Below are 24,520 nucleotides of genomic sequence, written 5' to 3' on the forward strand. Positions count from 1 at the left end.
AATTGCTGGAAAAAGAGAGCTAAAAGAAGAGTTAATATTGGACTTCCATTTGTCAGGTCGACACATACAAAACTCTAAATGAACGCTGAGGTTACGAGCACTTTGTGTAAATAAGCAACTCTTTGCTAACCAGTTAAAGGGTGATAAGTCAGCGTGTTTTTGCTGCCCCCAAGTGGCCAAAAAAATCAATTAACACATGTTCAATATCAAGATATTCACCTCCATTCTCTCTTATTCTAATTCACTTCTGTTGAAATGACCAAATTTCCCCACAATGGCCGGTAAATTCTGATTTTGTAATGAATGATGAGGTCTTTTTAAAAAATAAAATAAGATGTTCTTTTATTGATCAAACTGGCACAGCAGCACAAGAGTAAAAGAAAGAATAAAATACAATAAAAGTAGAATCAATAATAAATATATATATTCACACTATATACACTCAAAATAGAACAGAATGTGTATATCTGAACATATGCAAAGTTTCTGAGGTAATGTGTGCATGTGCAAAAAATTTGAGAGTTGTGCTTTTCCGTTTAAGTCTCTATAAGCGTAGATGGGAGATGCTGGGTGCTATGGCGTTGTGGAGGTGGGAGGTACTGGGTGATATAGCTTTGTGGAGTCTGATGGCAAATGAGCCTCCTAAGCGCTTTGAGGCCTGGGGCTGGATTAATCTATGGCTGAAAGTGCCCTTGAGCTGCTCAGCATAGAGAGGATGAGAGGGGTTGTCCATCAGCTTCCTTTTCGCTCTTCTCAAGTTCTATCCCCACCACCAAGCTGGCCGCCTTCACCAGCTTGCCCAGTTTGTTGGCACCACAAGTCCCGATGCCACCTCCCCAGCACACCACAGCAAAGAAAATGACAGAACAGCCTGATCTGTCCTTTCCTGAAGAGGGCCTCAGTGTTGTCGGTCCAAGTCATTTTTTTTGTTTAGTTGCACCCTGAATAGATACCCCAAAATGAATACATAAAGCATGGCATAACTTTAACAGTCCCAACAGTCAGCCTACAGCAAACAATCCCTAGTATGGTGGGAAACTACTGCTTCTTTCAGCTGATGCTGAGTTATCATTTTACTGTCCCAACCCATCCCCGTCCCTATCATCTGCCCCAAGACATGCAGCTGAAGCATCCTGGAACATATGGAGGGAGGGAGGAAGAGTAAGGGAGGGAGATGTGAAGATGCAGATTGCACTGCCGAGTGGCCAGGAAGTGGCCCTATTGTTTTCAGGGTCACCTTGCTTTTCCTTTCAGAGCCACCAGAGCTCTGTTCTCTCCCCCTCAGGCTGTACGTCTTAAATAAACAAAACTCCTTGTCGCCACAAACTGTATCTTGTCTGATTTCCTCCTTCATCTGAAAAGGACTGGGGAAAGGGTTTACATTTTAAATAAACAAAGCAAGGCGTGGTGCCTGGCAGGCAACTAAACTACGCTTACTTAGACACACACACACACACACACACACACACTGCAAAAAGAGGCAAAAGCTACATGAAGCAGATATCAAACAGATTTGATTATCCACTGGAACTGTATCTAAACTAACAGAACATCTATTTGCAAGAAAGCAGGTTTGACAGGTTGCATACAGTTTAAATGCACGATAGTAGTTACTATTTAAAAAAGTACACATTGTTCATTGGTCATATTTAGCCTCTTCCTGGTTTGGCACTGCTGAGAGACCGCACTGCTTCTGACCAGGTCTGCTTTGCCATTGGACAGAGAGAAGCAATAGTAGGCGGGAGGGAGCACACCTTAGTAACAAAGTTACCCATTAACTTGTCCTTCTGGGAAGCAGCTGCAGAGCACACCTCTCCAACCTTTGCACAACATTTCTCCATTTTACAGACAAAGAAAAAAAAAATTAGTTAAGGCTCATGTGAAATGTGAGCGTGGACAGACAGCAGGTGAACTTGCTGAAGTTAGAGGAAACTACACAGCCAGGTAAGACTGGAAAGGACAGCTGGTCTTCTAAAAGTGTGAGCTTTGACAGTCTCGTCTACAGACTGTGTTGCACTATGTAAAGATCACATGACTGTCTTGATTTGATTGTTGGATAATAGCTGATCATGTACACTGATGAGCAATAAGTACCAAATAATGTACTAAAATGTAACAATGTGCTTAAAATGTGTTAGTTAAAAATTCCAAAAAGTGTAGAGTCAAGGTTTACTTTGGGTCTTGACTAAAAAGGGGTACAGACTGCAAAAGGCATTGCCAGTAAAATCCACTTGACTGACTTGATATAACACTGATATAATTTCCTGCACCTGTTGTATGTTGGTCACTTGCTGTTTTCACCCAAAACAGTAACGCACCATTATCACTAAATTACAACTGTTAATTTAGCATTAATGCAGGTTATGTAGTGTGTTGTTGTATTAGCCTTAAGATTGACTTTCACCCATTTTGTCACCGTGGTTTCTGTTGACACAAAACCAAACATGACATTTTATGGCACTTTGCATAAGCTATTATAACCTTGCACAAATGTACAATAGGTTTATCATTATTCAAAGGTGTAGTTTTCATACCAAAATATTTTACAGAGGTTCTATGAGCTTGAATTACAGTGTCATGCTCATAAACAATGTCTCTGCAAGCTGTTTTTGAACTCACTGCACTCATCAGACCTTATGCCATTATCCTCGACAAACAATGGCACAGGCTGACTCCTCCACACATTTTCAAAGCAAGACAAAAATACAGATCTTGGCAGGAAGATAAGAGGGAAAGAGGGAAGCTTGCTGCTTGTTGCTCTGTGGATTGTTGGGGCGAGGGTCAACTGAAGGACAGCTCTTTGATTTTCTATGATGTATGAATAGCCATGATTATCTTAGCCAGGGAGAGAGATGTTTGCTTAGTGAAGTATGAGTTGGGTGATACGTTATATGAATCTAATGCATTGCGTGCAAGACAGATATATTAGTATTTATTACATTATTAGAAAGTTTATACTGTTACATTAATCAGTAGCATTTTACTATCATAGCTGGTCGAGGTGGAGCTAGTCAACGGATCTACAATTTGGTATAGTTGAGTGATTCTCAACCATTGACTCTTCAGTGGATCACAAGAAATCTGAGGGTTTGCAAGATGATTAAATAGGGCAGGAAAGAAGAAAAAAGAAGGTTTTCCTAAACAAATTTCTTTAGATCTTTCTGTATTTCTTGGTGAAATACTGGATCCTTTGGCCCTTATAACCATCAAAAAAACCTGGAAAAATTGGTTAGTGGTGACATTGCTTACATCTCGTAGTCATCTACAACGTGACGAGGGGCCACAAGCAGGCTCTTCGTTTGTGTAAGTGGTCACAAAACAGAACAGGCAACTATTAGAGGCCAACCAATAAATCAGTGTGCCAATATTGCTGGCTGGCCTGACCTCATTGCAAATAAACCAGTATCGGTGTTTATAATAGCCGATAAATGGCAATCAAAACAGAGAAACGGAAGCCAGGTCCTTCAATCATGTTATGAGTGTTGCTCCTCCCCTGTTGGCAACACACGTTTGGAGCAAATCCACCACAAAACACAGCAATTGGCTGTACTTTTGTTCAAAATACTATTTTTAACAATAAAAAAATTTTTTTACTGCATTTTGTAAGTACAAGTACCTCAAAATTTACTTAAGAGCTGTCCTCTTCACCACTGTATAAGCTGACATCTCAGCCAGCATGATCAAATTTCAAATCATAAAATAGCTTACAGTTAATTTGTCTGTTCAAAGGAATGTGATCACACTTCATGAGCAGAAAATAATTTTGATGTTTAATTCAGTTTGATGATAGAATGAACATTTTACATCCCCTGGCCATCATTAGTGTCTATAAATTGATATCAACTTATACACTGAAACAAAGAATGACTGAGAAAAACTCCTCTCTTTGAGAATGTTATTCAAACACAGACTACTGCAGACAAAGATGCAAATGTAGCCTCATTCACGTGCATGTTCACGTACAAACATAAACCAATGTACAGTAGCAGTGCACAGTAGAGCTCACAAACACATCTGACACACATATATTTCTCACTCCCAGGCTTCCCTCCTATTGCTCCCGGTCCTGTGCTAGCATACTGTGTGTATATTTTGTTTTGCTTTGGTTGTGTGAGGACAGAACAGGAAGAGATAAAGGCAACCCTGTTGGTGTGTTTACAGCCAACACTGCCAAAGAGAACAGCAGTAGAAGACGAGAAGGCTGTGAAAAATCACCTCAAAGCCAAGAAAGAGAGAGATACACAATTATGCACACAAAGATGGCAAAATAACGCAAAAACCACATTTTGGAGAAAGAAAATGTGAATGAGATACTGAATTACTTTTGCTTGTCAAGACAGTTATTTCAGAGGGTGAAACATAATTGCAACCTACTCTTAGGAATTTATCCTTCTGCAAGATTGGCCATTTGTCAAAACATGTAGACATAATCAACTTTAATATTTTCAACTAATTCACAAGTTCACTATTTCCTATTAAGATAATTCTTTGACATTTTTGGTTATAGTGATATGGTTAAATATGGTCATTCTCTTTTTTGCCTAGAGTTAGATGAGAAGATCAATAACACTTTTGTGCCTGTACGGTAAATATGAAGTTAGCTATAGTCAGCAGCCAGTTAGCTTAGCTTAGCACAAAGACTGGAAGCAGGGGGAAACCGCTAGCATGGCAACATGAAAACAGAGACAATTAAATGTATCAAATCCAAATCTATGAAAAAATTCCAACTACTATGTCCTTTAATATGACCTTGAACATCTTAAAGTAAACAATACAGGTCAAAAATACAGGTGCTAGCATGGCATATTAAACTCGTCTGACAGCATCCTCACAGCTCTACTGTAAACACAGGCAGCCAACAATGTAGACTTATGCATGAAAAATATCTGACAAATATGCAAATAGCTGTATGCAAAGGTTTTCTCTCTTTCAACCACAGGTTTCTATGAATAACATGTTTGTATTTGCATTCAGAACACCATCACACTCACTCACAAATATCTCTGCAAGTGTAGAGTCATACAACTACAGACTGAAACCAAGGACTAAATTAAAGCTGCAAGTAGCGTTGGGTGGGCCCTCGCACATGTATTGCGTCAAGGTGTGAGGCGGGCACGTTGCAGATTCTGGAGCTCTGCTACACACTTCTGACGCTGCACAAAGGTGTTAATCATCACTTCCTCTGTCTCCTTTGTGGCACTACATAGGACTTGGCACTACGACTATAACTGAATATTGGCGTGTAGATGTGTTTGGGGCGTGACTGTTATCAAGCACTTAAAGTTTGGTGCAGAGTGTTTAAATTATCCAAAAATGGGCATAGAATTCAAAATGGCCGACTTCCTGTTGGATTTAGGGCATCGCTCCAAGAGGCTTTTTGTGCCACAGAAATTTCATACATGTAGGTGAAACGTGCTGCGGGGGCTGCTTCGTTAAAGGTCATTTCCTGTTGCCAGCAGGTGGCACTATGACTGTAGGTGAATGTCAGCATGTACATTGTGTTCAGTGCGGGACTCTTATTAAATGTGTAAACTTTGGTACAGATCTGAGCATGTACAGTCAAGTTACAACAACTTCCTGTGTCATGGCGAAGCGTGGAACTTTGCCACCACGGCATTTTTTAAACATGGCTTCGTCCACGTGTTAAGGGTTTTCTGGGACAGTTTTGAAGTTGATATGGCTAACCTGCTCGGAGTAGTACATGACAGAGTAAAATGTGTAATTTCCTGTTGCCAGCAGGTGGCACTATGACTTTGAGTGAATATTGGCATATGGGTGTGTTCAGGGTGGGACTCTTATTATACATATCAAATTTGGTGCAGATTTGAGGATGTTCACAGACGTTTTAACAACTTCCTGTTTCACGGCGAATCATCGATTTTTGGTGACACGCCATGGGCAAACTGGTCGACTGATAATAACCGTTATCAGTACAACCGTCAGTACAACTAATCGTCAATGGGTTTAGACTGCACATCAAAAATTTGAAATCGATCAGACTAATTCCCTAGGAGGAGTTTGTTAAAGTACAAAGTGTGTAAATCGTCAAAAATTACCATTAAATCCTAAATTGCCAACTTCCTGTTCGGTTTAGGCTATGGCTCCAAGAGGCTTTTTTGTACCACAGAAATTTCTTACACGTACCTGTAGGTGAAACTTTGTCCAGAGGCTGCTCTGTATGGGCCTCGCCACGCCTGAATTGTGTGCAAAGTTTTGGTGAGTTTTCGAGAATGTTTAGCGTATGGGAAATACGCTTATTTGCTTTCTTGTGAAGAGTTACATGAGATCAACACCACTCCCATGTCTGTAAGTAAATATAGAGCTATAGCAAGTTAGCTTAGATTAGCACAAAGACTAGAAACAAGGAGAAATTGCTAGCCTGGCACCTACCAACACCTTTTGCAGTAATTATCAACATTGTTTTATTCCCCAGCCCTATTTTCAACAGAGCCAGGCTAGCTGTTTCCCCCTTTTTCCAGTCTTGGACTGGCAGACTAACCTAAGCAAAATGTTGAAGTTGTCCTTAAAAACCTAATGTAGGTCATTTTTGATGGTGCCTTTATATGTTGGCCATGTGTCATGTCAATTTTACTGAAAAGCTTTTAAAGTTGTTGTTCTAAACAAATAATGTCCAGCAGACTTTTTTTATTGTCCTCTGAGAATCATTGATTATTGTTGGAAGCTGTGAAGCACATATTCTGGTAGTCATATTCTTTCACACACACACACACACACACACACACACACACACATTAACACAAACATTTTACCAGTGTTTTGTGTCAGCTAGACCCACTGAGGAAGGTCCTACAGTATGTGGGACTTCCTGTTTGCGACACACTTTTCCTGTTGTGGATGATATCCTCCTGAGCTCCTGACAGCTTGTACTCAATTATGATTTCTGGATTTAAAAGATCCAGGCAGCGTCTATTTCTTCTGATGACTCGCTCACTCTTCATACATACTAAGTGAAATATTTAGGTCATTTGATTGTTCATGTTCTTTTTGTGTGGCTCAGTTATGAAATATGCATTTACTGGCACAAAGAGTCCAAAAGAATTCAAAGCCATAATGCACATGGGATATAGGAGCATTGTGGTTTACTGATATTCAACATAACTGAAAAAGCTGATATGTTTTCTTTTTGCCTTTGCAGGCAAGTGTGTAAAATTTAAATTTTCATACTGATTTAATTCTCTATTTCTCTTTCACACTTTCTCTAAAGCCTCATTTCACTGCAGCAAGAGATCGCTGGCTCATATTTCAACTCATATGTACATATGATTCTACCGCTGCCCACACCTTTCACTTGTTACTGAACCGATGACTCCTCTGTCACTCAACCTTGCCACCTAGTGGAGCTCTGATGGTTTAACTCCCTCCTGGTCAACAGAAATCTTTCAGATTACTACCTCCCTCATCTGGGGAGATGCCTGCCCTGCAACATTTCCCTTAGATCCCATTTATTTTTTACCTGCTGAAGACAAAACAACACTGACCTGCTTTGCACATTGGAAGGTTGGTAAAGGAATTTAAACCTTCTCTGCAACTTCAGTTACAGGAGGCAAGAGTCTGCTGGATATTATAGAAAGCAGGTCACAACGAACTGTTCTTTGACATATGTGTGAAATACACACATGATCCATGGTTTCATGCTAGAGTTAATGGTGCCCCAAAGCAAGAGACAGGTCTTATCCAACAAGAGGCAAACTGAGCCACACAGAAGAAGTCACACCCCAAAAGAGACTGCACAAACAAGAGCAAAGCCAGATGGAACCATCATCAAAGGGCATAACCTCTACAGCTACACCAACAGAGACGCAAAATGGTAAGAATTCACTTATATCTGCAATGCCAAACAGAAACAATCCTCAGAAAAATGGGCTTGCAGTCTTGCCAGTCTTACTATAAATCAGATTCTGGATAATTTTTGGTATAGACAGGCATCTTAAAACAAGTGATACATAATTAAATGATTGGGACTGAGCTGAGAAAATGGTTAGGCGCTTTCCTCAATGACAAGGATAAAAACACCAGTTTATTATCAAACCAGGAGGCTGCTTCACAATCATAACTGATGAAGTATGATGTGATTAATTTTTCTCTCTTGCAGACACGTTGATAAACCCAACAGGCAAAAATACCTCTCACAACTGGGAGTTCCTGGTGGCTGTCCTGGTCACAGCCATCTCTGTCTCAATTCTCATCACCCTTCTGGCTAAATGCCAGGTGGTTCGGCGTTACCTGGCCAGCTATAGGCACACACGGCTGAGAGAGACAGACACTGTTAGCCAGTGTGACCCGTCAGGTTTGGTTTTGTACCCGCATACCTTTATTTACAAATGTTTTCTTTGTACAGTATGTAGAATTTCTGCTATATTTGGCACTCAGCCATGTTTGTATTCAGCATTGAAAACAGTGATGCTTCACTGATGATGACATAAACATTTAGGAGCTAAACAAAATAAATTTGTGAATTTATAAGAAACAATAAATGTAAAGCTTTTGTTTTACTATTCAACCTTCTCCTAGTTCACCAAAGCTTTTAATTCCTCTTCCCTTTGGTTACACAAGAGGTGATGTGTTTTATGTTTTACAGAGATAGCACCAATATTATGTCTGGAATAAATATTAGAATGCAGAAAAAAAATAAAAACATGGATAAAGTGTCTGTGTTGCCACAGTGTGTTTAGCGACTGTTTAAGCTTTGCCAAACAATATTTTTAAAATCAACAATCAAATTACTAGTTTAGTAGAATAGAGAAGTATCACCCAACTATTCAATCCCCCTTAGCCGTATGGAGCATTTTAGTGTCTTTGAGCTCATTGTTTTAGTTTTATGGCCTGCTGTTTTCTGCGAAAAAGGTTAGATTAACTGACAATACCTGCCCAGCACCAAATGGCAGACAGACAGACAGACTTTGTGACTAAAAACACTTTGCACTTCAGAAGCAGAATCTGACACTTGAAGAGACAATATAATTACATTTCATGTTCAAAATGTTTTTTTTCCTGTGCTTTATACAGTGCTGTCTGAAATCACTACAACCTTTCATGGTCAAAAACTAATGAGGAAAAATTTTAAAAGCTAGAAAATGTGACAGCATCAATAATGATTTTCTTTAAGCCACACTCTGCTTGTGAGCCGATAAAACAATAATCATTAAAAGCTCATTGTCAGTAACATTCTGTCAAACTTCATCTGATCACATAAATCCAGTTAATTTGTCACTGGTAAAGCAGCTTCAGGCTGTACATCAATGTGACAATACAGATTACAGTTTTCACTTGTGCATTTTTTCATTTTTCTAAACACAGTCAGTTAGAATAACATATAGCATTTACCTTTAAATAGAGGGTTAGTCCTAATGCCGTACAACTCTTGTGTTTCTATTGCTGCTTCCAGGGCTGGAGGTAGAATTTGCTATGCAGAGGGGTCATGGAATTAACCCTCACTGTATCCCTCCTGTGAGCGAGGAGGATGATGACGGCTTCATTGAGGACAACTACATCCCGGCCAGTGAGAGAGCGAGGGCTGAAAGAGCAGCAGAGAAGATGGAGGACACAGAGGAAGAAATGGATGAAATTGAATTTACAATCGCTTAGTAGGACTGTCTCTAAATCTCCTCAGCAATAAACCACCTTGGGCCACCAATTCCACTCCCCTTTTCTTTGGTATGGTTCATATTGTCGATCATAAAATGGCCACTTGGTAAACATTGGTTAAGTCTAAGAAAGCATAAAACTGTAAATACTACTGCTCAAGAGTGTCTTATTTTTAAGGCGGCACAAAAGTACTTAATTAGTAGTACTTAATTAGTACTTACAAAGAAGTTGAAAGAATGTGCGATCTGAGGATACATTACAGAGAATTTCAGAATATACATAGGACTTTCATAAGTCACTTTTGTTATACCGTCTTTGTCAGTATATTGACAACAGTAATAGTAATACCTTTTTTAGTTGCAAGTGTTAATCAGAGGAATCAGATGTCCTGAAACAGCAAGATTTTCTGTTTTTTGTGTGTGTTTTTTCAATACCAAAAAGGGTCACAAAGGGTCTTCTGTATATATAAACATAAACATTAACTAAATATCTGTGTGATTTGGGCTGAATGTAAACAGGAACATTTCACTTTGGAAGGTCATGTTTTGTCAGCAACACACAAGCAATGGTTTAGATGCAGTATGCATGGGTATATAATATGATGGGAAACCAATTTGGCATTTACTTAAAAGCCTACATAAATATGCTAAGAGTAGTGTTATATAGACTAGCAACTAAGTAACATGAGAACACAATGCTCTGCAAAGTGAAGACCATCTTTTCTTTCAGTCAGATCAATAGCTTTACAAGAGAGAAGCAAATTTAAATGTGAATCTTTATTGTGTTATTGCGGCATCTGTGTTAAATGTTTTATTTTTCAAAAGTAAAGTGCGAAATGTCTTTTACACATTTGACTAATCTCAGAAAAGGTACAGCTACTGCCACATGAAAAAAGTAGGCTGAATCAATTATAGTCAAAGCATTAGCCTACTTGTAATTAGTTACTTTCCACATCACATGCTATTTTTAGAATGGTAGATTGGGGCTGTGCATGAATTCAGTTTTCCCCTACTGTAAACTCATCATGTGGTTCGGTCAGGAAATTGTAGCCTAAACAGTGTGACCTCAATAAAAATTCAGTCGTTACTGAAACAATGTCACCTGGACTGCATGGGTCGAGTCTATTTTTAAATCCAAACAATGCATGGAACTTCTGAGGACGGCAGCTGTCTCCACCATTTGGCAATTGATTGCTGTTTGCTTCATTGGTCACCAACGGGAGTAATCACACTCACCTTTCTTTTTAAACTTTACAACACTGGTATCAACAACAGTGATTAAGCCTGACACTGTGTCTCGAAAAGAGGCCTGGAGCATTTCGGATCCTCTGAGACCATCCAGCTGATGAGAGCGGTCTGACAGTTCTGTGTGAGGCTGTCAGGCGAGGCTCCTACCCGGAAACACGGCGCGTCAAGTTCGCATAGACAAGCACTTGCAAAACCGGAACAATGGCGATCCCGCCTTCAAAATAAAATGGCAAACTTTAAAATCGTCAGTAATTATGTGTGTGTAAAATACGTACAAATCAGCACTATAACAAAAATGATTATTTATTAATATAGCCCACCACTTCAGTGTAAAAATACTAAAGGGATTGCATTGTATTACTGTCTTTCTTAATGAATTAATACATGTAAATAGATTACTCAGTACTATTAAGTGTTTAGACCTTTAAAGTAGGCCTAGCTAGCCTTAGTCAAAGTATCAATACAACAAAATATAAAGAATCAATTAAAAGTACACATTTTGCATTCAAGTAAAAGTATTATCAGCAAAATGAAATCAAAATGGTAATATATAATAGGTTACTTGAATGTTATTACTGACAAATGAATGTGTAGTTTTGACTTTTCAAGGTTGAACAACAACGAATTTGAACTTATTTACTGTTTGGTAGTGATATTTAAAGTATCCTTTTGGTTTGGTAGTGATATTTAAAGTAATGCATCATCTGTTTTTGTGAATTATAACTGGCAATTGTTATCCTCAAATACAAGTAAACTGCATTCATCATGTGGATTTCAGGATTCATCTAATAAATATTTTTATTAACTAATCATATTTTTTTATGTCAAATCTTATCTGCGAAAAGTTAAGCATACAATGAAACAGGTACCTAGAACGAAATTGAATTACTCAAGTAAAGTCAAAAATAACTCAAATAGGCCTACAGTTAGGTACTTTAAACCATTTGTAATCTTGGGTGAATTAAAGTAAAAATCCCATCACCTAACCGCCGGAAGTTGTGTTCCCTGTACTGCAGCTAGCTTGACAATCCGGTCCGGAAAAGCAGCGAGTTGCAGTGAAACGCCAACGACTGAAGATAGTGGAGGAGAGGAGGAAGGAGGAAGGAGGATGATGGGAGCTAATAGTATTCCCTTTAAGTGACCCATATCTTACAGTAGACCCACATAACATAAAGGCTAGTTTTTGTTGTCGAGGATTCTTCTGCAGCAAGATGTCGGCGTCGGCGATATTCATCCTCGACCTGAAGGGAAAGGTAAGTTTGTGGCGACTTGTTGTTTCGGGGGGGAGTTGACATCAAGGGCATTAACGAAGCACCTGCTACAGGAAGAGTGTGTATGTGAGCTGATATCAAGTCCAGAATAGTCACAAAATCAAAGGACATTTATGTTTTGTATTGGTTTTTATAGGAACTGTAGCCTTCCAATGCCAGAATACTGACATTTCCTGGCAAAGACAGGCAACTTACTTACTGCATGTGCCCTGTAAGACAGAGCAGTCAGGAAGAAAAGCTCAACTTGCCAAACTCGTTTCACCAATGTTCAGTATATACACGACTGAGGGCTTGTTCTTGTGAAGCAATGGAGCTTCTATTGTATTGTACATGAATTTCAAAGTTTAAAACTTTACTTTTTGCAGCTCCCCCAAAATGTTGACATTGAGACCTTTTGCAATGGTGGAACCAGTGGATGGAATTTGCATTTGTGCTTGCATTAAGTTGTCAGTTCATTTTCAACAAACTGTTTTAATAGCATAGTAAATTGAATCACTTTGGGTGTGGGACAGATCATGAATCTGAAGACATAACCTCAGGCTCTGTGACATTCTTATTGGCATTTTTTCTCAATTTTCTGTCATTTACTATATAGCCCAAGCAATTTAATCAAGAATGAAAACATTCCACAGTTGCAGCCCTAATAGTATCTGGAAACTGCATTTTTAAAAGCATTCTCCAAAATGCATTTGAGTTATTAGGTATATATGCTGTAGAATGAGATAAATAAAAGAGTACACGGAATTTTCCCCATTTCTGACTTCATCAGGTTTTACATCTAGGCTAAACCTCACAGGGTTCATTTATTTGAGGGCAAGAAAAGGAATCGCTGAAGAAGCCTTATATGCTTGACTATACCCATAGGGGAAGAGGATCAGTCCTTCATAGCCTGGATGTCTGATTGTACAGATTAAAGGTTTTCTCTTTCCCTCTTTCCGTATCTATCTGTTTCTGCCCTGGGGCAAGTCAGTAGCTCTTCACCTTCAGTCCTCTCCCTCCCTCTGCCCTGAAAAATCAGCTGCAATTAAAAATCGACTAAACTAGAAAGCAGAAGAGGGTATAAAAACAATGTTACAGGCAACCTTGTAGATATGAACAGGTAGATGGGTCACTCCAGTACACACATTTCTAGACATAGTTGAAAACACACAGCTGCTACAGAAGACAGTTTCCAAGTCTGCCCTTTATCTCTCCGCCCTCAGGTCCACTCCGCCTCTAAGATGTAGCTCCTGGGCACTAGACCGCCCACTGCATGGACCAGTTATGTAGACTGAAATGTCAGACTATTGAAATCAGCATGGCATCATTTCTTCCCAGGGCTTCCTAGTAGAATTTTTAATAAGCAGCACATTTCATCACAGCGCTGGTTCCAAAGGAGCTACAGCTCTTAGTTTTGTATTTTGTGGTTATTTATTTGTCAGGGACAGTGCACATTCGGCAACATTAGAGTGTAATATGTGCCAGAATTGGCCAAGACTGTCTCATTTTCATCAGTTTGACTCTGCAATCGGCCGGCCACCACTTTGGTCCAGGCTGAAATATAACAACCATTAAATGGCTGGCCAAAAAAATTGATACTGACATTTGCTGATACCCTGACTAATGATCTAGCCTCATCATTAGGTAAAAAGTTAAATTTGTCCAGTGCTTTGGTTTACTTTGTACTTTGTGTTTAGTGCTAATTAAGATGGTAAAAATGGTCAACATCATACCGGCAAAACATCAGCATGTTAGCATTGTCATTGTGAGCATGTTAGCACGATGAAGTTAGCATTTAAGTGAGTGCACCGCTTTGCCTAAGTACAGCCTCATAGAACTGTTGGGTCTTGGTTTAGTTGAATTGGGAATGTTGAGCAGCAATGAACACCCAGCTGTTATGAAACAGAGGCACTGTGAGCATGCACAATGCTAAATGGTTGCAATTGATGGACCAACTCAGTGCGTCTTTTTGCCTTCTTCAGTGTGCCATTATTTCATCTACAAGTAAGCTACTGTTAACCCCTAACAGCCCTGTCACTCTAAGATATCATCATGATTCTCAGAGTGATAATGGAGTTATGCCAAGATGGCGTGGAGTATAGCTGCCTCGGTGTTAGGTGCGCTTTGTTTTGTTTTTGTGTGTTAATTCTTCTATTCCATATTTATATATTTCTACATTTATTTATGTCGACTGTATGTTTGTCTACATGTAGCACCTTTACCACCACAGCAAATTCCTCGTATGTGTAAAACACTACTTGGCAATAAAGCTCCTTCTGATTCTGATTCTTTAAGCTGTGTGCTGTGATTGTTTTCCGAACTGATGATGAGTGATACAAATTGACAATAGCTTTTTTTTTTGTTCCTGGTTGCCTTGCGGTGATACACTCCAACAAGGTTTTTGTGGTAGCCATTTTCCTTTAGAGGTCAGCAGCGAGTGGTGCCTATTGATTTCACACACTGTTAACAGTCACTGATTGCCTTGTGTGTCCCAATAACAAACTTCCCCAGATCCCTACAATGAGTGATGAGTGGTGCTTTTTAAGGTCACCAGTGGTATTTCTTTTCATTCCCTTCTACCATTTTTCTATTTGTCTTTGCGGCTAAAACATGTCTTGTATTTTTACTTCTTTGTAAACCCCTTTGAGCAACTTATCATACAATATATGAATGTGATGTAGGGTTACATTTGTAGGAATTTTATGGGGGGGATGAAGGCTAGATGTAATAATATTTGTAGTAAGTATTAGCAAATGCCAACACAACTTCCCAAAATAAGATTTTATCAGACAGTATAGTATCTTAACTTGGAAGTAACACATTCACAGTAGAATTTAATGAGACCTGGATTAATAAGTATTAGCTACACTCTGCTTTGGGGCATTAAATGTGCTAACTGTTTGAGGTGTTCTGTTTGATGTGTCCTGCTTCTGCTGAACATACAACACTGTCTGTTTTCCTTTTTAAAAGACCCAACATGACATGACAATTATATGTTGACTCTTATAGATGGGGTATGCAATTCTTGTCCAATACAAGTAATAGTAGTCCATTACTCACTCTGCTATATATCAGAAAGAGTTAAGCTATATGTATTTGATTTAATCTCAATTACTGGAATTCACTGATATTGTTAGCATATTTGATTAATTATGTATTGCAGAAATATATGTTGCTCTTTACAAATAATTTCTGCCAACTCAAACATTTCAAGTGTGCATGGCTAGCAACTTCAAGGCCCTGATCTTCTTAACTGATATATTGGTAATATTATATTACCAATATTCTGTGTTTCAGGCTAACCCTTTGCAATATTCTTTAGGCCGTTATTCAGTGCAGTGTGTGTTGTGGAGGAGTACAGCTATGTTTGTTTTGGATTTTTAATTTATCAATGGTGCATTTTTTTAAAGGGCTGCAACTAAAAGCAAAAAAACCTCCCAATTTGTCAAACCCCAAAATAAAGTCATCAAATTGCTTATTTTGAATGTCCAGCAGTCCAAACGAAGAGATATTCAGGTTCCAATGTTTTAGACGAGTAATATAAAGGCACATCTAAGTTTGCAGTTCAGAATAATTTGCACAATTTGCTGCTATATTTTTCTGTCAAAGTTTGGTCCCAGAACTACGAAGTGGATCTCTTGATATTTTTCCTTTTCCATGGGGCTTAAGTATTGCAGCTCGTTTTGATACAATGATTTGTCTATACCTCATTCTCTTCTCTGGTGACCTCTGAACTCTTTGCTCTGTGGTTTCAGTCTCATCTCACAGAAGCTGAGCAGTGGCCTATTCATATCCTTCCCCAGATTACTTTACTTTCCTGGCATTTCCTTTTTGTATTTCTTATTTCCTCCTGCCTTTGTTATATATGCCCCTGTGTGACCCCTGTGCAACAGAGTCCTCTATTGGGGTGGGTGGGGAGTGGGGGTGGGGGGGTTGTGTGTCATCTAGATCCCTCAAGCGTATAAGCTTTGATCTCTTTCTTCACTTCACTCTGTGTGTCCCGGCTGTAGCAAGACTGCTGTTGGATGTGCATTTCTTTTAAAATTAGAGGGCGTGGTGGTTTCTCAGGGCTAAATGAAATTAATCTTTTCATTTCTGTGAACAACATTGTAGGTTCATTAGAAATAACAGTCACAGTTGTGAAAAGACAACACCTCTACTGTTTTTGTCCTAAGCAATGATACAGATCAGACCTAAAATGTGCTGAAAATAATTTTAAAAAATATGCAAACATTGTGCAGTTATTTGGTATAAACATATACCTTTCTGTAAATTTTGGTAAATGTTGCAATGATGCAATTTTGTCCACAAGTATATGACTCTAGCTAGCTAACTTTATAAGCCCACGCCCACTTTTTATCACTAACAGGTTTAGAGGGCTGTTGAAAGCCATTCAGGAAACTGTAGGAAATTACTAACGAAGAGAAGTCAAGATACACGAAAGGGAAAGTACCTGACTGATAAATTGGTGTGCCGATAATAATCAGCTGATATCAGCTAATTGCAAATAAATTGATATTTGTGTTTTCACAGCCAATAAATTACATAGCCGGCAGCAGGGAGCTCCCCGGCACGGCTCTCTGCTGTTCTTCCTCGGGGCAGGGCGCATCTCTCCCTGGGACATGAGGTCTGGGGTCCTTTGCGCTTTGGGGAGTCGTGGGGTGCCCTATCTACTGGGGGTGGGGGTCTCTGGTTGCGGCGCGGGTCGGTCGGGTTGCGGTTCGGAGGGCTGTGATGGGTTTGTGGGTCGATTGTAGATGCATCTTGATGCATTGTTTCTTTTCTGTGCAGGGTCTCTGGGGGGCTGCTGGCCTTTAGTTTGACTTTTATCAGCGGGTGCACCGTGGCCTGGATGGTGCGTTTGCTGCCGGGCAGGGACTTGCTGCTGGTGTTTTTCTCTGCGGTCTTTCTTTTGCTTTCTCTCATTTGCTCGGCCTCGCGAGCAGGATACGAGGGGGGCTGCCGGGCAGTGGTGGTATAATTGTGCTCGTGCGGTGCGCGGGTTAGGGTCGTCACTTGCGCGCTGATGTTGATGATTGCGTGGCCTTTTTGGAGGTTTGGATGCCCGTTCCATGGCGCTGGGGTGCTGGTCGCGGGGTGGCACTGACCTCTGTTGTGTGCGCACCGCGCCGCTCTTCTGCGGGTTCCACCTTTTGCTTTCCGACGGCATTGCGTTGTCAATTGGCATTTGGATGGCCGGTGTCTTTGACGTTTGTTGGTCGGGTCGGGGTCTTCTGCGTTCGCATCGCAATTTCTCTGGGAGTTGACTTTTCTCCCACCCCTATTGGCTACTGGGGGTACACAAACATATACACTAGGGATGAAACAGTATGAAAATTTAATATCACGATTATAGTGACCAAAATTATCACGGTTATCAGTATTGTCATGGTGTTGTAAAAATGTGCTAATGATTATAATAACAACAATAATAATAATAGGACTAGTAACAATAGTCGTTGCAGCAGAGGGCACCGAGCAGGAACAAGGGGGCAGCAGGTGACCCGCAGCCACAGATCCAGAGCCAGAAAACCTGCAGGAAGTGATGAGAGGAGAGGGACGAGAAAGCACAAGACTACCGGAAAGGGGAGAAGTTGAGTTAGTAACATGCAATAATGGGATGAGGTTGCATACAGAGGGAGAGAAAGTAGAGGAGAGAGGAGTTCAGTTTATCATAGGAAATCCCCCGGCAGTCTAGGCCTATAGCAGCATAACTAAGGGATGGTTCAGGACTCGCCTGAGCCAGCCCTAACTATAAGCTTTATCGAAGAGGAAAGTCTTAAGCCTACTCTTAAATGTGGAGATGGTGTCTGCCTCCTGAACCCAAACTGGAACCTGGTTCCACAGGAGAGGAGCTTGATAGCTGAACGCTCTGGCTCCTAGTCTACTTTTGGAGACTCTAGGAACCGCAAGTAACCCTGCATTCTGGGAGCGCAGTGCTCTGGTGGGGTAGTAAGGTACTATGAGCTCTTTAAGATAAGATGGTGCCTGACCATTAAGAGCTTTGTAGGTAAGAAGAATGATTTTAAATTCTATTCTGGATTTTACTGGAAGCCAATGCAAAGAAGCTAAAACAGGAGAAATATGATCTCTTTTCCTGGTTCCTGTCAGAAATCAGTCAGTGTTAGACAGTGATAGTAACTGTAATGAGCTCAAAAACTAACATAAATACAGAGGAGTCTGTAGCGTTTCTAGATATGCTGGTTGGTTGACTAAACTGTATAACATGTTATCATGTGCAGTGGACGAATAGACTCTGCCAACACACGACACACACAGCAACAGAACAACATTTTTTACGTTTAGCGTTTTTACAAGAGCAGCAACACTGAGAGCTTCAGTTTACTCGCTGTTAGCAAGTCAAAGAGACAAACCAAAGCTAAAAGTTCACTCACCATGTGTTCACTCTAAGGTCATTTTCTTCAATCAAGTTTTCTTCAGCACTCTCATAAAAACTAAAATACGACCAGACTTCAGAGTGACTGAAAAATCTCCCCAGCGTTGTCTTCCACCGTGTTGTCACTGACCCAAACAAACCCACGTTGCATTCTGTGCTTGTGCACTCAGACACATACAGTTGCACATATAGACATACAGACAAACAAAGGTTCTCCCTGGAATAATTATTTCTGATGTTTTTCATTCAGTTACTTATTTAAATGAATTGTTATTTCAGCTCTCACGGCGGAGCTGTGTTGTTTATTTATGTTGCCTGATTTTTTTTCATGTTTTAATTTCTCTCTCTGTTGTCAGCTGTTTATTGCTGCTGTTCGGCTGGTTGTCTCGTTGTTTTTGTTTGTTTGTTTGTTTGTTTGTTTTTCTCCGCCCCAAGTCCCCCTCCCCGTTCTCTTGCAGGTTTTGTTGCTTTCTGCAATTGGTGTTTCCTTCTACTATTTCCTGTTGTCTCCACCCCCCATCCCCGTTCTCTTGCAGGTGTTGCCCTTTCTCTGTACTGTCTGTTTATGTGGTGTTTCTGTTCCCCGTCCCCATGTCTGTCCCCTGTCTCTCCCGGTGACAAATACATTTCAATAAATAACAATACAGACAAAGGAGTATATTAATACTCTCTTGTTAAAGTAAAATCTGTCTGGCACACAGGCTGCCGGGCAGGACAGGTTAAAAAAATAAATAAAAAATTCAATCAAATTGGGTTGGACTTGATGAATTTAGCGAGAGGATACACATGTGACAATGTACGGTTTTAAAATAAGGTGTCTATACAGTATGGAAATAAAATTAATTGGATTACATTCACAGAAAGTATAAAACCATTAAAAGTAAATGGACACATGTAATTTACTTTACCGAACCCTCTCGGGCCTCAGACCCACCCACCATAGTCTCTCCAAATTCTGTGGGAAACACTGAGTAAATAGCCCATTTTGACTTTTTAATTTGTCCAATGGTTAAAAAAAGGCATAATAAATGTAAAAAAATGTTTGGTATTCGGTAAAGTTTTTCATCATATTCACTTTCGGCTTCGGCCAAGAATTTTAATTTCGCTGCATCCCTACTGTTAGCAAAAAACTTGACTGGAACATTACAAATCCACCACAAAACACAGCATTCAGTTGTACTTTTGTTCAAAGTACTATTTATAACAGTAAAAAAGTTTATTTTTAAACTGCATTATTGCATGTTGTCTTGGTGAGGTCTCATAACTAATACATAACAAATGTTTGTTATGTAAAAACAGAATATCTGCCGATTTATCGGAGTATGGAATTTTAAAATACTCAAATGTCAAAATTTGTATCGGTCTTAAAATCCCATCAGTCTTGTTCAGGTGTCTACAGTCTGGATATACTTATGCTAGTAGCCTTGTAATTTAGCATGTTAGCATGCTAACATTTGTACTAATTAGCACTAAAGATCAAGTACATCAGAGGCTGATGGGAATGTCTTTCGTTTTGCAGCTACTTAGTCATAAACCAAAGTATTGGACAGATTTAAACATTTTGTTGGCATTAGACTAGAAGAAGTTAAAATTTCTCCAAAGGGATGACAATTCATGTAATGTGAATAAAGGGACACAATGCAATGGCAATTCATCCAGTAGTTGTTTCACTCAAAACTACAATGGTCAACCTCATGTTTGCACTAAAGGAGAAGTCAGGGAATCACCATAATCAGTAGGATTCATCTACTGTACAAAATTTCATTGCAGTTGAGCTAAAAGTTGTTGAGATACTTCAGTCTAAACCAAAGTGGTAGACCGACCATCAGATTGACATTGTCATCCATATAGCCATGCTGCTAGTAACATCAGAATCTGTTTTGTTTGCTTGGAGACACTGAACAAAATAACTCCTGAAATGGACTGACCATTACAAATTACAGTTTAAGTGAATTTTTAAGTTTTAATTTTTCTTCTTAACAGGCACCTCAGGTTTAATTAATGTCTTCCAACTTTTTAAAGATAACCTTCTTTGGCATTTACCTTTATTCCATAGTTGACAGGAAGGGGAAAAATATGCAACAAACGTCCCTGGCCAGAATTGAACCAGGGATATTGCGATTGCATTGTATGTGCCTTAGACACATAGGGCACCGGTACACCGCATGTCATGAAGTTTGCACACTTTTTGTTTACCATAATTTCAAACCTGAGAATCGAGACCTGTTCCTTGCTAAAGTCCGCATAAGCTTCTGTTTATTGTTGATTTGGCGACCGTTCATCATTTATCATTAGGTATTCAAGTTGGAACCACAGTTTGTTACATTTTCTTTAAACTTGAATGCTCATGTTAGATATCTCAGTCAAAGGCTATCAATATTTAATGACTAGGTAGTGCCTCCATAATGTTTTCTGTCTCTCTATTGTTTTCTTTACATTATGGATTCAGGTGCTAATCTGCCGTAATTACATGGGGAACATGGACATGAGTGAGATTGACCACTTTATGCCCATTCTGCTGAAGAGAGAAGAGGAGGCTGAGATGACACCTATGGTCAGCCATGGCTCCTCACACTTCCTGTGGATCAAACACAGCAACCTTTACTGTATCCATTTGAGTTCATGTCTGAATAATGTGCTTCGTTGTGGCTGTTGCTGTAGCCTTTACTGTAGTAAACAGAATTTGAGTCTGAAGCTCTTTGTGAAGTCACCAGTTTTTCATAGTATAGTTTTCCAGAGTAACTGGAATTCTTACTTTTACCTAATGTCCCATCAGTCATGGGTATTCATTATCATATCTGCAGAGAAATTAATGTAATATAAAATCAATATAATAAAAAAATGCAGTGGGGATCATCTAATATATAAAACCTGCCTCCAGTACCATAGGAAGTCCTGTACTTGAGGTCTCATTTCACAGCCAGTTTAAAAAGTGAACACAGATTCACCATTATGTGTTATGCACTATATATATATCCTCCTTTCTTAATATAAGATCAGGCAGTCAAACTTCCTCCCACATTATTAATTCAGCATGATATTGCAGTTGTAAGTGGTATTCCCAGTGCACAGCATTAGAGAACTGAGCTGTTTTACTTCCCTGTGGCCATGTTCTCAATTGCTTGCGAGTGTGATGCATTCTGCTATCTTTTTATGCCATTGCATTCATCTCACAGCCACCCACAGTAGCTAAAAGATGACAATTTGCATGTTTGTTTTGACTGAAGATACCGTGCCTGTCACTTGTAGATGTACACTTGTTTCTTAACAGACATTTTTCCAGTGGTGGCGATGACCAAGAAGAATGCCAACGCTGCGCTGGTGTACTCCTTTCTTTATAAAATTGTCCAGGTGCGTCTTTTCCCTGACACTTCTTGACAGTCCAAATCTTTAACTTCTGCTTGCTACTTACGTTCAAAACGTGTTAACGACTCATCTTGCTTGATTGAATTGTTGTTAATTGAGGTGGCAGATTATATGATTTTTAATACAGACCAATAAAAAGTTAGTGTTTTCAGTGAGTGCTTTTTCTGTGGTTTGATTATCAAATGACCAGACGACATGAGGTGCTATTACACATGTTATTTAATTTGCTGTTTCCTCATCCATATATCTGTTCAATGCTGTGGCTTTGAATAAAAGGTCTTGCTATGAGCTTCAGGCGTCTTAAACAGCCAGCAGATGGCATGAATTTACACTTTCCCACAATGCAAAAAAGATAAATATACAGACAAAGAACTTGTAAATCATAGACCTACTATAATATAAGGTGTGTCAATCTGCCTGTTTCTGTCTGTAGGTATTTAAGGAGTACTTTAAAGAGCTGGAGGAGGAGAGTATTCGTGACAACTTTGTGACAGTGTACGAGCTGATGGACGAGGTGATGGACTTTGGTTTCCCTCAGACGACTGACAGCAAGATCCTCCAAGAGTAAGACATGAGTCAGACATGGCTAATCATGACAGAACTTAAAATTGAAGCAGTAACTGTAGAACTGGTTTTCCTAAAGGTGCCACCGTGAGCAAGATAACAATATTTACATTTTTGCCAAAACTTGGATGAATTGTGTTCATTGGCAATGTGTTCTGGCATTTTAAGTGGAACATTAATCAGGCTGTTGAAGTTGTAAGGTTAAAGTTTTAAACTCTCAAAGGCCATAATTGCTGCACTCCAGTCTGATTTTAATGTAACCACATTAACTCAAGTGGTACATGTATTGTCCATCAGGGAACAAAACATGGACATTTTTCAGTGAGATAACAGCTATGTATGTCCTACTGTAAGTGACCAGCAGAGATGTGAGTACATGGTGATCCTGTTTAAAGTGCCACTAGTTTTTTCGTTGTTTTTCATTCAACAATTACAGCCAGTGACTAAAGCTATAATGAATGGTACCACCTTATTCTGTGATTGAAATGAACTGAAGCAGCTACTATTCTTGGGCTCTATAAGTGTTTAGTATCATGTTGCGTAAACCAGGTTGTTTTGTGTTTTCCCTTCTCTTGGCTCCTGAGAGAGGCATTTGTTTCCAGGGAAAGGCGCAGTGTTCACTTTACAGTACCACAGCAACGTTGATTCTGTGTGCACATGGTCAGCTTTGCTTCTGATTAATTGTGAACTTTATATTTGAAACGTTGAAATTTCTATGGTACAATGTGTACCATTTCCGTGTCTCAAATGTGGTTGAGCTTTTTGTGGTAATATGTGATTGATGTTTAAATTTGTGTGCTGTGCACCAAGGCTTAGACGAGGTTGCATGTGTGTACATGTATGTGTGTTCGGTGTCTGAATAGGGTTGATAATTACCAGGCTCCTATTGGCACTCAAACACAATGACACCTTCAGCTGGACACACTCGAGACTCTCAACAGAAAAGCCCTGCTCTTCTCTTCTCCAAGGAGACACAAAGTCTCATTTCTCTCTTGTGCACACACACACACACACACACACACACAGACACACATTCACTGTGTGTCTCTGTCTGCAGGCTGTTCCAGTTCTCTGACATTTTTTATGCCCCGACCACCACAAAAACCTTTTCTTCTCTTACGTTATAACACCAACTACCTGGTGAAAGTGTAAATGTGTGAACGTGAGTGTGTGTGTGCGTGTGCGTGTATGTGTGTGTGGGTGGATGCAAGAGACTGAGCAAGTGAGACTGCAGGGATGCGTTTGTGTGTGTGTGTGTGTGTGTGTGTTCGTATGAACCTTCATGCGTGTGTGGGTGTGTATGTTTGTTTGATATGATTGCTATTGTTATGCTAATCTGTCAGTTTGCTGCCAACCCCCGCTTCCAGATCCTTTCATTAGCATTTCTAAGGAGAATCAGGGCAAAACGGAACAAAATAACCCAACTTCGACCCCAAGCCCACTTGTCGCAGCCTTTTATCTCTCAGCACTTCCATATTTTGCCATGTGTCGTCATGCTTTCAAGACCCTGTAGGTGGGAGGAACTAGGCCAGGATACTAGGGAGAAAATGTTGCCTCAATCTGCCAGTCAATCTAAAACTTTATTTAGCATGTTTTGTTGTAGACATTGGATAGGGTGTACAGTTGAACTGAAAAAAAGACCTACAGTTAGTGTTTGTGTTTTGTATTTGTTCAGTAGGCTTTGATTGGCTTCATTAGTCATGACACTACTCAAACAGTTAACTCAGTTTAAAGCTTCTATAATTTATATTTTTATACAGTGTCAAATGAAATGTGAAAAACTATGTGAAAGGGGATTAACTAGCTGGTGAACACAAGGGAGCATTTAGCAGCTAAAGAGCGAGATATTTCCCACAGGAGGAGATCAACAGAGCTAAAAGACAGCAAATATTGGACTTACATTCACCAGGTGGCCAGCTGTTGATCCATACCTGCTGGATGTGTAAATAAACATCTGTTTGATAAAAGGAATACTACCAGTTTAAAAGGTAATATGTCAAAGTTTTTAACATTTTTCCTGCAGCAAACAGATGGCCAAAATTCATTCAGTCATTGCAGGTTTAAAATGAAGAAACCAGAATCAACAGTTA

General features: G+C 39.6%; 3 protein-coding genes across 3 annotated transcripts in view; 2 read left to right on the forward strand and 1 right to left on the reverse strand.

Annotated features, from left to right (window-relative positions):
* The window catches only part of tie1 (tyrosine kinase with immunoglobulin-like and EGF-like domains 1), a 45,593-nt gene extending 34,586 nt beyond the window's left edge, over window positions 1–11,007 (reverse strand). Inside the window, exons 1-2 of the mRNA XM_046050496.1 lie at window positions 10,842–11,007; window positions 9,346–9,535 (exon numbers count right to left, since the gene is read on the reverse strand). The gene's annotated coding sequence lies outside the window, so the exon portion shown is untranslated. The remainder of the gene's footprint in view (window positions 1–9,345; window positions 9,536–10,841) is intronic.
* lg05h1orf210 (linkage group 05 C1orf210 homolog) lies at window positions 1,775–10,712 on the forward strand. The gene is made up of 4 exons (XM_046050498.1): window positions 1,775–1,944; window positions 7,226–7,828; window positions 8,114–8,308; window positions 9,407–10,712. The coding sequence occupies exons 2-4, from the start codon at window positions 7,771–7,773 to the stop codon at window positions 9,604–9,606; spliced, it is 453 nt and encodes a 150-aa protein (XP_045906454.1). The 5' UTR covers window positions 1,775–1,944; window positions 7,226–7,770; the 3' UTR covers window positions 9,607–10,712.
* Window positions 11,008–11,916: 909 nt separating the features above from the next.
* Window positions 11,917–24,520, forward strand: part of ap1m3 (adaptor related protein complex 1 subunit mu 3) — a 32,542-nt gene continuing 19,938 nt past the window's right edge. Inside the window, exons 1-4 of the mRNA XM_046050499.1 lie at window positions 11,917–12,106; window positions 20,950–21,106; window positions 21,784–21,851; window positions 22,300–22,430. Of these exons, the coding sequence (XP_045906455.1) occupies window positions 12,065–12,106; window positions 20,950–21,106; window positions 21,784–21,851; window positions 22,300–22,430 (398 nt within the window). The 5' untranslated portion in view covers window positions 11,917–12,064. The remainder of the gene's footprint in view (window positions 12,107–20,949; window positions 21,107–21,783; window positions 21,852–22,299; window positions 22,431–24,520) is intronic.

Source organism: Micropterus dolomieu, linkage group LG05 (genome assembly GCF_021292245.1).
Source record: "Micropterus dolomieu isolate WLL.071019.BEF.003 ecotype Adirondacks linkage group LG05, ASM2129224v1, whole genome shotgun sequence".
Classification (NCBI taxonomy): domain Eukaryota; kingdom Metazoa; phylum Chordata; class Actinopteri; order Centrarchiformes; family Centrarchidae; genus Micropterus; species Micropterus dolomieu.

Coding starts and splice junctions, on each gene's coding strand:
- lg05h1orf210 (XM_046050498.1), top strand. CDS start 7,771: ATGGAACCATCATCAAAGGGCATAACCTCTACAGCTACACCAACAGAG. Junction 7,829..8,113: donor ACCAACAGAGACGCAAAATG/GTAAGAATTCAC, acceptor TCTCTCTTGCAG/ACACGTTGATAAACCCAACA. Junction 8,309..9,406: donor TAGCCAGTGTGACCCGTCAG/GTTTGGTTTTGT, acceptor TGCTGCTTCCAG/GGCTGGAGGTAGAATTTGCT.